Consider the following 13,685-nt stretch of genomic DNA (forward strand, 5'->3'; position numbering starts at 1 on the left):
GACATTGACGATTCATGAGAATGGTGGCTGTTAGACAAAAAGATCTGAAAACGCTCCTGGGTCAGGGGAGATAATGAAAAAAAGTGGGGAAATGCTGCTATAGATTAGAATTGCTATGAGGCTAAAAGGAGAGACTGAATGTACAGTCTCGGGCACAGAGCCTGGCACTCAGATGCCGCTCAGTAAATAACAAGTTACTGTTCTTTGTCAAAACTTCATTCAGCACTCACACACCGATCCCAGCTATGCTTAGTGGCTATGCGAAGCTTTATTGGGATTATGAGGGAAGATAAGGCACCACCCCTGACTTCACCAGTGAGCTAAGGCAAAGCTAAGCACAGGAGGCTAAGTGCTGGCATGAATGGATGCACACAGAGCCTGGGGAACTAAGGGGAGACCATGGCTGAGTTCTTCATTTCCTACCTGGCTCCACTGCTGGGCTCAACCAAGACAAGAGGTGATAAGGGGCCTTCCTTCTCAGTTCCCAGCCTTGCCTGCAGTATCTTCTGCGCCCAGTGTGGAAGAGGTACCCCTGCACCACCACCTCTAGAGCATCATTTAGCCCCGAGAGAGTAATTAAGTGGAATTGTTATTCAGTGGAATAACACTGAATAATTATTCAGTGGAATCTGTTCATTGCTGGAGATGAATAAAAGAATAAGATCCAATTTCTGCCCTTGGTTCTGATGGGGAAAACAGATACATAGAGTGGACCTGTTGATATGATATGATATAAAATTCACTATGTACAGGAAACGCTGGAAACACAAAGAGGATATTTGGAGAAGTGGCCCAAGCTGACTCTCCAAGAATGATAGAGTTAATGATAGAGGTAATGATAGAGTTAACAGGGTGAAGAAGCTGGGAAGTACTTACCTTCTGCACAGAGGGAGCGATACAATCCATCGAAGGGGCAGGAGAGTAGCGTAGCTGTCGGGAGGTGCGGAAGTGGGTAATGTGGGAGACACAGAGTGAAGATGGATGCCAGTGGGGGGCCAGTGGACAGCTTGGACAGGGAGGATGTTGAGTGTTGAGCATTATTTTGCATGGGGAGCCAGAGCTGTATGAGACTCAAGAGGAGGAAAGTCGGTTCTACAGTTGTGATGGACGGGTCCCAATTTCCTTCAAGGAATACGTCTTTATGTGACCTTCCAGACCCCACATTTCCTGGACCAGCTTATCTCTTCTTTGCTTTCTCCCTTGCTCTCTGTGCCCATCTCACTGGCTTATTTGCAGCTCCGTGAATGCCACAGGGCCATTCCACATGTTGTGGTTCTGTCTGCCTGTAATAAGTCCCCTATTAATGTCCATCTCCACCCCTCCACCCTCATACTAGACTTCAAGCCAGGGACTGTGTCCATCTTTGTTCCACATTATAAACCCAACATCCGGCATAACCTGGGCTCAGGAAATATTTGTGGAAGGAAAGAGAAAGGAAGGAAGGGAAGAAGGAAGGAATTTACCTGTGAAACTAGAACCCCTACAGAGTCTCTCTATTCTGGGAAGATAATTACTGTGGTGATAATAACCATATTAGCCTTTGTATGCCTTCCCTAGCCTCCAGCCCTTCCCAGCTGAGACTGTCTTCTTTGATCCTGCCCAGGGACTAAGGCCAGAACCAGCATCCTGGCAAAATAGACAACAAGTTCCCAAGCGGGCCCTGTCGTCTGAGCAGTGTGCCTTCAGTGGATTGATGCTAACTGATGGTGACAATGAAAGCAACCTCCGTGTCTCTCCTTCATAGTTCACTTCCAGAACCTGAACCCAGCCACGCCCAATCACTCTTAGCTACGAAGATGGTCAGAGGAAGTGAACAAGTGTCTGAGAACTGCAGACTCCCAAGAGATCCCATGTGTGTACATTACAGAGAAGCCCCTAGAGCTGACTTGGCAGCCAGGAAAGGCGCTGGAGCCCTGACACAGAGGGACCTCGAGGTGGCACTGGCACCCTGGGAAGTGCTTCCGGACTGGGCGGGAACGTGAGAGCAGGACTGAGCTGGGGACTCACGTCATTATATGCAGGTTCTGATGGGATTTCAGGAGGGGAGTGTTTCACAACAGGGCTGTGTCTTTACTGAGATCAGGTAGTGGTGAAAAGCGGACAGACCAGGGTTCAAACCTTGGTTTTATGATTTACAGACTGCGTGCTGGGCACCTCCTTTGCCCTCTCAGAAGCCTCAGTTACTTTATCTACAGACTGTGGAGGGAGGGGGTCAAAACTGTTGTAAAGATTAAATAAGGTCATGTACGTAAAATGCTTAGCCCTGAGTTGCATGTGTAGAAAGTGTTCAATTCACATTAGCCATTATAATGATCAGCTAAAATGGTTATTATCACCATAAGAATTATGGTCCCAGAATAGAAAGATCAGCTTAATTCAGCAGACAGTTATATGGCTTTAACAGTGTACTTGGACCCAGGTAGATATTGTCACTAAAAGACACACAAGAAGGTTCCTGGTAGTAATATTTTAAGAACCCCAAACTGGAAATAGCCCATATGCCCATCAGCAGTAGAGTACATAAATGGACGCAGTATGGCCACATAATGGAATTCTATACACTGACGAGGATAAACTGCGCTACTTGCAGCCACTTGGATGGACCTTACAAACATAATGTTGAGTGAAAGGGGCAGACACAAGTGAGCACCCACTCTACGATTCCATTTGCATGAAGTGCAAGTACGAATGAAACTCATCTATGGTATTAGAAGTTAGGATAGTGTAGCCTTTGGGGAGGAGGGTAGGGATTCTCCTCGGGGAGGGGGAGGAAGGGGGGCTTGTAATATTTTGTGTGTAGGGCTGGGCGCTGGGCACACGGATGTGCCCACTTTGTGAAAATTCGCTGAGCTGTACATTCTGATTTATGTGCTCTTCTGTATCTGTGTTACGCTCCAATTAAAGGTTTAGTAAACGAACAAACGAGACTGTTTAGCAGAGAGCTAAAAAAACAAAAGTGGGGGTGGGAGAGAAAGCAGGTAATACAATTCCACGCTTACCCACAGGGTCCCCAGAGTTTACAGAGGAAGGCAGACAGGCATACACACATACAGACAATAAGTGGTGATACCTGTAGTAACAGAATCGTGCACTAAGTAAACACGCACCGCAGAGGGAAGCGTGACGGATGAGCCGTCACAGCTGCTGCTCATGGTAACGGCCCTGAGCTCCATGCGGTTCCGCCAGCATGGCTGCTTCTCGGACACGACCTAGCCACGCAACTGTAGGAAGTGCCCTCACATCTCTCCAGCCACTGTCCTGATCTGGGCCAGGCATCACTGGTATGACACCAGACTAACAGTTTTCTTGGCTTCTCTTCTTGCCCTTCTCCAAACCGCTCTGTAGAACCCAGAGCTACTAAATTAGAATCTTTGGACTGGGTGCTCGGTACTTAAAAAACAAATCTCCCATGTGATTCTGATACACCCCAGCCCCGTGGGAAGCACTGATCTACACTGGAACCAGAACACACACCTGACCTTGACCCTCTCCACACTAAAAATAGTTCAGGGCTATGGACCAGAACACACACTTGACCTTGACCCTGTCCACACTAAAAGTAGTTCAGGGCTATGAGGCAGCCCCCTAACTTAGTGGCATTTCCTAATTTGTATCTAAAGGACATGTTCAGCTTCATTTCCAGCCTCTCCACCTCCCCAGCCCTGCATCATTTCAAGTCCACCTCTGGTCCCAGTGCACTGAGTTAGTTCTCTTTCTCTGAGTCTGTTTTGTTACTTCACCACCTCCATGCCTTTTAGTATCCTAGAACCCCAATACCCTCTTAGGGGCCTTCTAATTTCCCGTTCATCTTCAAGACCCAGCTCAGATATCGTGTCTATGAAGCTGTCCCTCAAGGCTCCTGAACTCTCTGGTTCTGCCACAGCACCCCGTACAGAAGGGAGGAGATCGTGTCCTCAAACATCACTCCACCATATCTGACTGTACGCTTAACTCACTACACTCCAGGGCAGGGAAGAGGTTCTCTTTGTGCATCAAAGGGCTTTGCACCTGCCTGGGCCATGGGAGGTGATTAAGGACGATTCTTGATTGAGTGAGGTCCTTCAGCACAGTCAGAGCCATATGGCTACAAGAGGGTGCTGTGGGATAAGGGGCAGCATTTGTGGATCTGGAATGCAGAGTGGTAATCCACATTTAATGGTCAAAGATAGCTCCAGGACTGAGCTGCCCAACCTACTCACACTCCTGTTTCTGTTCATGTGTTTTGTTTTTGCCAGTGACCTTCAGTGACTGTAAGGGAAATGACAAGCTACACTATGAGGTCTCCAGCCCATACTTCAAGGTGAACAATGATGGCAGCTTAGTCGCCCTGAGAAACATAACTGCAGTGGGCAAGACTCTATTCGTCCACGCCCAGACTCCCCATGCGGAAGACATGGCAGAACTCGTGATTGTCGGGGGGAAAGACATCCGGGGCTCCTTGCAGGTAATATAACTGTTTGGGATAAGTTGGGTCCAAGGAGGAACATTGCGGTCTGTATGTCTTATGGGGAAAATGGGTCTTTGGTTTATTATTGATCAAGATTCTTTTGCTGTTTGCAAATGATAGAAACCTAACTCAAAACACAGTCTGGCCGGGGGAATTTTGGGGGTCATGTGACAAATATTTCAGGGTTAGCTTTGCCTGCTAGCATGGCTATGTATCTGTGCCCAGATGACGACATCAACTTTGGTCTTATCCATCTGTGTTTCCATTTTCCTTCTACTGTCTTTACTCTTAGACAGTCCCAACCATCCCTGCTTCCCTGTGTGGAGGTCTCAGCAGCTCCACTTCATTTTCTCAGTCTGATGTCACCTGAGAGAGCATCTCTTCCTGACACTGGCAACCCAAGCTTGAAATCGAATCTCATTGGCTGTCCTTAGAGCGCGTGTCCATCCCTGAGCCAGTTACCGTGTCCAGTTGGTCCTGAGGCTCTGGTTGGCTAAGTCTGGGTCACATGCCTTGCCCCCAAACCAGGGTAGACTCAGCCCCACCTAAAGCAAATGGACTGAGAGTGAAAAAAAGGGTCGTTAGTTACTCAGAGTAAGTTAGGGTGCTGTCATCTAAGGAAGGGAATGGAAGTTGGGCAGGCAAGAACCAGAGTCGCCCACTGGAGTTGTATATGAGGCAACCATGGCATGTGGTGCTGCCCCTTTGCCATGCACTGGTGCCCATTCCTTTCCGCATGCACATGTATGCAGATCTCTGCCCCTGCACACATGTGACTTTAGGAATGCCACAAAGTGCCCTTCAGGCTTCCTCATTGTGTCATCCAGAAACATTTGGTACAATGGACTTACCTATTCCTGCTTCACCAGGAGTTCAGAGACTCTGTGGCTTCTTAGTTATAGACAGGGATGACACCCAGCAAGACCCAGGCAAAACAATAACAACAATAACGGCGTGGCCCCAGCCTGGTGCGGCTAGCCTTTTCCTGCCTGCTCTTACGCAGGTTTTTAAAGCCTGTGATTCCCACTGCCTTTCTCCATCTGCCACGCTCCCCATAACCCTGCTTTATCTGCTCATTTTGTTCAGTGGTGGAGTGAACACCGATTCCACAGCTGGGGAGCAGAGACAGTACAAATGGCAATGTGAGTGTTGCTTTCCTGCCAAGGCTGTGTGTGTGATCTTGAAAGAGTCATATATCTGCAGACTAGAGGGGTTAAACTGTCTGCAATGGCAAGTAAGTGGCACGTGTGCTGCCCCACTCTGTCACCATATACGTGGCAGATACTGCTAATCACCCCTGGCTTGACCTGAGTATCTCTCCCAATGCAATGCTTCTGGAAGCTACTATCCATTGGTCATTTAGAGATGTTTGTAGGGCTGGAACATATTTGCCATCCCTGGACCGGACAAGCTCCGTAATTCCCCTTTATATCTGTGAATCTGTGAGTTAAGGGTAGATAGCAAGCTACAAATGAATCCACAGTGTGCCACTGATGTTTTCAAAAGAAAATAGGATCTCGGTGAATACATACCAGTGTGGAAATCCATTGGCACCACAAAAGCGAGCTTATCTCTCACTTAGCCGTGGTCATTTTCACAGCATCTCACTAACTCATGATATAAATGACTTGCAAATATCGAAAGCAACAAAACTGCCAGAATGTGCAGCACAGAGTGTTTCTTGGGAACAAGTAAACGGCACAGAGATTCACAGTAGGGGGTTCACATCCAGGACAGGATGTATTTAGATGAATATTGTTCATTGTGATTGACAGCTCATCTTTAAATCTGGAACAGTCAGTATCGTAGTATTTAGCTCACAGCAGAGTAGAAGGGATTGGAGGCACTTCTTAGGACAAAACTTCGCTTTCATAGGCTTGGAGACCCAGGATCGTTACGAAGAGACTCAGTCTTGAAGAGCTGGTCTCTTGAGTTCCAGAAAGACACCCTTCTGGAGGCAAAGCTCCTGGGAGCCCCGGCTGTTTCTCATTTGTCTCTTTCTGAACACACCGTCCACATAGCTTGGCTGCAATCGTTTGCTTCTTATAAAGCACAGTGGAGGCTGCTGTCCTGGTCAGTTTGCCAGGCTCCAGCTGAACGGGGCATTCATCTCCCGCCTCCAGTAATTCTATGAGGTTTGAAAATCGGCCTTGTGAAGTTGCCCAGATGTGTCCATAATACAAAAAGTCCCCAAAAAGAGAAGGCTAGGAAAACAAAATAGCTAGCCAGAGAAGCCCTCTAAGGAAAGCACAGTCCTTCACAGATACCCAGTTGGTATTTTTGAAGCCCTACTCTGTGTGGCAGAGTGGGCCAGCTGCTAGAGAAGGAAAGCAATAAGTACACTCGTCAGCTCAGCTCCTGGTTGGGGAGAGAAAGTGAACGTGTGTGTTGATTAAGTACCAAGTAGGGAGGCAGTGGTGATGGCTGCTCTGTGCCTTTAGAGAAGCGAGAGGGCAGGGGAGGTGGGCTGGTAACGACAGCCAATGAGTGCCTGGCGCTTACTGTGTGCCGGGTGCTGCACTCACAGGCCGCAGAGGCTGACTCATCTCCCCACCACCGATGAGGCACATGCTACTGTCCCCATTTTACAAACTGCAGTAAACCGAGGCACAGAGAGGTGAGTGAGAACCTGTATTGTTTAGCGGGACTCTCATAAGTGTGTGCATCTCAGGGTATGCTTTAATGGGTGTTATTCCTAACCCTCACAACCTCCCTGTGAGGCTGCTGATGGCGCTCCCTTCCTACAGATGTGAGGACTTGGCCAGGATCTCCTAGCTTGAAATTGGCAGAAATGAGATTGAGATTCTGGCCTCTCTACCCGTTCTCCTTCCTGCCACTTTGCTCACCAGAGGACTGTGCCCCTTGGGTGGCTACCCATGGGTCCAAAGGTGAGGGCATGAGTTAGAGCAATACAGTAGCGATGGAGGGGAACAACCAGTGGAAGGTGTGGTTTGAAGGAAGAAAGAGCCAAGATTCAGCGTCCTGATGATTCCAAATTGTCTAGCCTAGGAGGATGGAGATGGATTGGACCAGTCAGGGAAGGATAGGTTGGGAAAGGTGAATAGTCCAGCTTCGATGCGTTGAGTTGGCAGCTCCTGGGGACATCTTGATAGAGACAGGGATGGATCTCTGGGTAAACATCTGGGGGAAAAGCAGCATAGTGGTGGGGCTTTGGCTTTGGTGTCAGACTTAAGTGGGTTCAAATTTCTGCTCCACCACTTATGATGATGTGACCTTGGGCAAGCCACTCATCTCCCTGCACTTCAACATCCTCATCTACAAAGCAGGGTTAAGAATAGAGCCTCTATCACAGAATCATTCCATTGGGCTCAGCAGCAGACACCAGGTGACCTGTCCCATCAATGGCATTATTTTAGAACCTCTCGAGAAAGGATAAGGAACCATGGACTAAATGTCCTCTCTGAGGCCACGACACAGAAACCAGAGATTAGCGGTAGAAGAAGAAAGTGAGGCTGAAGAGAGAAACAAGGGCGCTGGGGCACCCAGCACAACCACAACAGGAGAGATGTCACAGCGGGTGGTTTCACATCACTATGTTTGGGAAGGAAGGATTCTCTAAGACAAGTGTAACCCCAGTGAAGCCCAATTCAGCTGCAGTAACTGGAGCCCAGCAATTCTTTAATAAAAGGGTGTGCCGGGCTTCCCTGGTGGCGCAGTGGTTGGGAGTCTGCCTGCTGATGCAGGGGACGCGGGTTCGTGCCCCGGTCCGGGAGGATCCCACGTGCCACGGAGAGGCTGGGCACGTGGGCCGTGGCCACTGGGCCTGCGCATCCGGAGCCTGTGCTCTGCAGCGGGAGGGGCCGCGGCAGTGAGAGACCCGCGTACCACCCACACACAAAAAAAGGATGTGCCTCTCTTACCTTACCTGCTCCCTGTGACCCCGTTTCACGGGAAGGCCTGTAGCCCAAATCTGTGAAGTCTGATTGTTAATGCTTTAATTATAGATGCTCAAGCTATTGCTGCCTTTTTAATGGGTTGCCCAGAAGCTAGTATCTTCCTGGTCCGTGTAAAATCATCTTAGATCTGCATGGGTGGAGGAGCAGTTTAATCCCTTGTCTTTGGACAGACGAGGGGGGATGGTTAAGGAGGGGGCCAGGGTTAACCATGCGTGGACAAAGGCATTTTCTAGCCTGTGGAATGTGATCATGAACTTGACTCACAGAAGTATGTCTGGACAGAACTGTGGCTTGTCCCCACTAGATCTGCTGTCCCTCACTGCCTGGCAATGGTGAACATGAAGACAAGAGAGCATTTGCTTTTATTTACTTACTTATTAATTGGTTAGTTATTTTTACCTTGAATATAGAACTCCAAAGGTTTACATGGAAAAGCTCTGTGTTTCATTCCTTTTGCATCTTGGATAGAGATGTCTTTACCGTCGGTGTAAATGGGACTCATCAACCTCATTTACACGTTTCAAGCCTGGGGAAAAGATATGCCACTTATTTATTTATTTCTAATTTAAGAATTTGTAGCTTCCATAACTGTAGATTATGGCACCAAATTCTGACATCAAATAAGAACTCAATAAAGTCAGGCTGGGAAGTAAGAACATCAGAGAGCTTGCAGGAATTTATTTTGAATTGATGTTTGGGAGCTAAAGAGACTGTAGCTACCAGATACATTTTGAAATGTGAGAGTTCACGCTCTAAGCAACTCTAGAATTTAGACACCTGTGACCCAGGCAGCTGGGTCTCATGAGCAAAGGAGGAGACATGCATGTAGCAGAAGGGAGAGTTGTGGAGGCCCACAGGCTACAGGCTTGAATCAGGCTTCCCTGCCCCCAGACTGGGGTTATCAGTGCAAATCTGATCCCATCACTCCTCTGCCTAATGGGCCCTTCCTTCCTCATCAGGCTCTTTGGCTCTTGGGATAAATACTGAAGTCTTTATACATGTGTGAAAAGGTCCTTTACAGTCTAGCCTGGTCTCTACAGCCTTCCCTCAGGCCTGATTCCTGTTCATTTCTAAGTGGCGTGACCTGCTGAAATGTTACTTCCTCCCAGAGCCTTCCCTGGTACCCGTTCCAAAGGAAGGTCTCCCCTGCTAGTCTCACTTCTAGCACCTGTTCTATTCCTTCCTGGCCTTCTTCTCAGTTGGTAATTAAGCATTTACTTCCTTATTTAAAGGATGTTTAAAGTGTGGCTCCCTGATGAGCCTGTAAGCTCCCTGAAGGCAGGAATATAGTCCATTTGCTTTCTACTTCCCTCTCTCACTCCCTGCTTTCCTTCCTTTCTTCCTGGTGTGTCCACTGCTCTATCTTCAGCACCAGGCACAGTGCTGGCATATAGTTGGTGTTCAGTAAATGTCTTTTGAATAAATGCATGAGTAGATTGAGTCCCTCCTTTCATACCACTCCCTGCATTGAACTCTGCCCCCACCCCCCAATACCAAACCACATGTGGTTTCTTGAACTGGCCGAGCTCTCCCTCCCGTTCCTGCTGGCCATTCCTCTGTCTGGATTATGCCCTCTTCGCCGTGGCCCCAGCTGCCCCATGGCCAGCCCCAGTTGACAGGGCTAACTCTTTGGAAACTTCTGGACCTGCCAAGATTCCTCTTCTTCAGGGACACCTCTCTGACTGTCCCCTGGCTGGTTAAGTGATTTTTCCTCCATGCTCCTCAGAGCGCCCTGCCTGGTTGCCCCCCATCATAGCCTTAAACTTTAACCATCTTATTTTTCTGTGTTTGTTTTCGTCTCGATTCTGAGCTCTGGAACTCAGGGCTCTGGCTTCCATGCAGGAAGGCTGAGAACACTGCCCTGGAGCTGGATACCTTGGCATGATTCCCAGTGCCACGCTTGCCACCTCTGCTCCAGTTCCGTCAGACGTAGAATAGGCTCATAATAGTCTCAACTTCACAGAGATGTCACAAGGATTAAATGAGTAAATGTATGCAAAGTATTTAGAACAGTGCCGAGCACAAAGCAAGGGCCACGAGAAAGCCAGTTATTCCTCCTCATCATATCATTAGAGTCAGACTGTAACACATGCACAGTGAGTGAACTGGGCAAATTCAGACAACCCAATCCTTCCTCCCTTCCAATAAGACCAAATTCTGTCAGTTACACAACCTAGAGAATTCAAGATTATACATGAACTTACGTGAAACACTGACTGAACTTCCGAGAGAGGATTCTTTATTCCTATGGGTTCACTTAACAAACATCGAAAGACTTGAAGTATGTAGAAGTTAATTACAAACAGTTTACACTTCTTAACTGGAACTCAGTGCATGGTATTCTCAGTAAAGGGAAACTGGTCTCTTAATCAAGTTGCTTAAATTAAATGCAAAAAAAAATTATTTTCCCCTTTTTTTGGCCATTTAAAAAATCCCTGAAAAAAAATAAGATGAACAGAGAAAGTTATGATAGAAATTGAAAAGGCAAAATTTAAGGCTTGTTTACCTTGTTTGATCATTACCACTGTAAGCATGCAATTTAAAAGACATAAGTTTGGGGCTTCCCTGGTGGCGCAGTGGTTGAGAGTCCGCCTGCCGATGTGGGGGACACGGGTTCGTGACCCGGTCCGGGAGGATCCCATGTGTCGCGGAGCGGCTAGGCCCGTGAGCCATGGCCGCTGAGCCTGCACGTCTGGAGCCTGTGCTCCGCAACGGGAGAGGCCACAACAGTGAGAGGCCTGCGTACCGCAAAAAAAAAAAAAAAAAAAAGGCATAAGTTTGGCTCCTAATCCAGTTCCAAGAATCATAATGGAAACAGTTCCAAAAAAATAAAATAAAAGGAGCAAGTAGAGGAAGGAGCAACTTGGGAGAAACCATTGTTTTTATTTTTAATATTTAAAATAAAATATGTCATCAACTGATCAGAAGCCAATATTAATATTGCTGTTAATTATGTATCTTGATCCTCAGGGGAATTATACCTTTTAAATCCACTGCTTTGCAGAATCTTAAGGTTCCATTTGTTAAGTACCTCTTGGAACGGTGAGTCTAGGAGCTCAAAAGCAGCGGCTGAGTGCCCCTCTGTTCCTGCATATGTATGTGCTCTGGGACATTTAGCTGAATTGTTGTGGATGATATTAATTAACCGGGAGCTGGAATGACTCCAAACTGGGATTTAATCAAACATTTAGTACTTAATAAGTCATGTGCCACTGAAAAGTCACCTAACTGCTTTGAGATTTCGTTTTCTCATCTGTACAGTGATACCCTGGCCTTGCTTATATACCATAATGGGGTACATGAAGTTGAAAAAATATGTATTGTACCTAACCCAGTGCTAACAGCAGATTCTCAATCACGAATTGTTTATTCTTCACTGAAGTACCCAGTTGCTGTCACTTATGCATATTTTTTTCCATTTTTACTAATCTCACACATTCTAGACAAAAATATTTTTGCACTTTTGTTACTGAGATAAACTCCAGTTTTTATCATCCCTGAGCCAACCATTTGAATCTTCTCTGTTCTGGCCACTATACCATCTAACCCCCAAAGTGCCTGTCACACTGCATCCATGTGACTTGACTTCATTTGTTTAAAGCATCTCTGAGAATGAGAGCAACCAGCTTATGGTAAAATTAAGAGCCTTGTCTCCAGATCTTATCACATTGACTGGGAGGGGCTTGGAGTCTGTCAAGCTGGTCAGTGGTATCCATCTTGCTCCCATGAAATACGTTTTATAACCACCATGGTGGAGAACCAATCTGTGTATTTACTGTGGCCATAAAGAAATGAAGAGTTAAAGCTGTAGATATGTAATATGCTCTGATTTAACAAGAGTGTTAACTTCAAAAACCTGCAGAGGACCACTGTTCATGGCAAATGCCTCCCCAGTTACTATTAAGGAAAATCAGTATCCATTTAACTGTTACCCAAATTGGGGAAAATATATAGCTCCAAAATTATGGTACAGATCCAAGAATTGGGCCTAGAATAGGGTATTAGGCTGTTGCATTTTGACACACAGCTAAATTGTTATGTTTATGATTCTTAGCTCCAGGATACTATTCAAACATAGTAGCTAAGAAACATCCTTCGACTCATTAATTTAAGGAGATAACAGATTGCTTTGTGGATCAGAATCTAAGAAAACTATATTCTGAAGATTAATTTTAATTGAAATGCTTGGGGAAAAATAACTGATCCCATAGAAAGTCTAGATAACTAAAAGTAGCCTCTTTTTGGCTTGTGAAGACTCAAGATTTTATGTTGTACAGAAGTGTGGGCCAATAGAAAAGCAATGCGAGCCACATATGTAATTTTAGGTTTCCTTATTGTAACATTAGAAAAAGACACAGATGAAATTAATTTTAGTAGTATATATTAAACCAGGCACTTCCCTGGTGGTCCAGTGGGTAAGACTCCCCGCTCCCAATGCAGGGGGCCTGGGTTCGATCCCTGGTCGGGGAACTAGATCCCACATGCATGCTGCAACTAAGAGTCTACATACCTCAACTAAGAAGCCTGCATGCCGCAGCTAAGACACAGTACAGCCAAAATAATAAATAAATAAAGCTAATAAAAAATAGTATATATTAAACCATATATAGTGTATATTTAACATATATATATATTTAACCATAAATATACCCAATGTATATATTTTATATATACATACACACATACCCACACCCAATATATGCATATTAGCTTAAATTTCATAGATGTAGATATTCTCTGTATAGATATATCTCTATTTCTGTATATCTATAGATACTCTCCATATCTATATAGATATATCTATATATATCTCTATCTCTCTACATATACATATATACATATATATAGACATATAGACAGAGATATATCTAAATAGATATGGCGAGTATCTATGAAGTGTGTGTGTGTATATATATATATATATATATATATATATATAAAAATAAATTTACCCCAATATATATAAAACCTAAAACATATTATAATTTATCTAAGATATATCAATAAGTAATCAGGTAAACATTATTAATAATTTTTTACATTCTTTTTATACTGAATCTTTGAAATGCAGTATGTATTTTACACTCACAGCACATCTCAGTGTAGATTAGCTGGATTTTAAGTGCTTAATAGCCACAAGTAGAAATTGGCTATCAGTTAGACAGGGCTGCCATGGAATTCTGCTGGAATATTTATAAATTTTGAAAGAGAAATGGAAAGAGTCATTCACTGGGGGTCTACTACATGTCAGGACATTGTCTTAGATGTTCTCACACAAACGTCTGTTTTTCTGCTCCTCATAGCCAGCCTGTGCCACTGGT

General features: G+C 45.5%; 1 protein-coding gene across 2 annotated transcripts in view; it reads left to right on the forward strand.

The window, feature by feature from the left end:
- CDH13 (cadherin 13) overlaps window positions 1-13,685 on the forward strand; it is a 1,009,733-nt gene that overhangs the window by 374,120 nt on the left and 621,928 nt on the right. For both annotated transcript variants that reach the window (XM_059999015.1, XM_059999016.1), the window contains one exon: window positions 4,236-4,444. In XM_059999015.1, the coding sequence (XP_059854998.1) occupies window positions 4,236-4,444 (209 nt within the window). The remainder of the gene's footprint in view (window positions 1-4,235; window positions 4,445-13,685) is intronic.

This window comes from Delphinus delphis, chromosome 20 (genome assembly GCF_949987515.2).
Source record: "Delphinus delphis chromosome 20, mDelDel1.2, whole genome shotgun sequence".
NCBI classification, from domain to species: domain Eukaryota; kingdom Metazoa; phylum Chordata; class Mammalia; order Artiodactyla; family Delphinidae; genus Delphinus; species Delphinus delphis.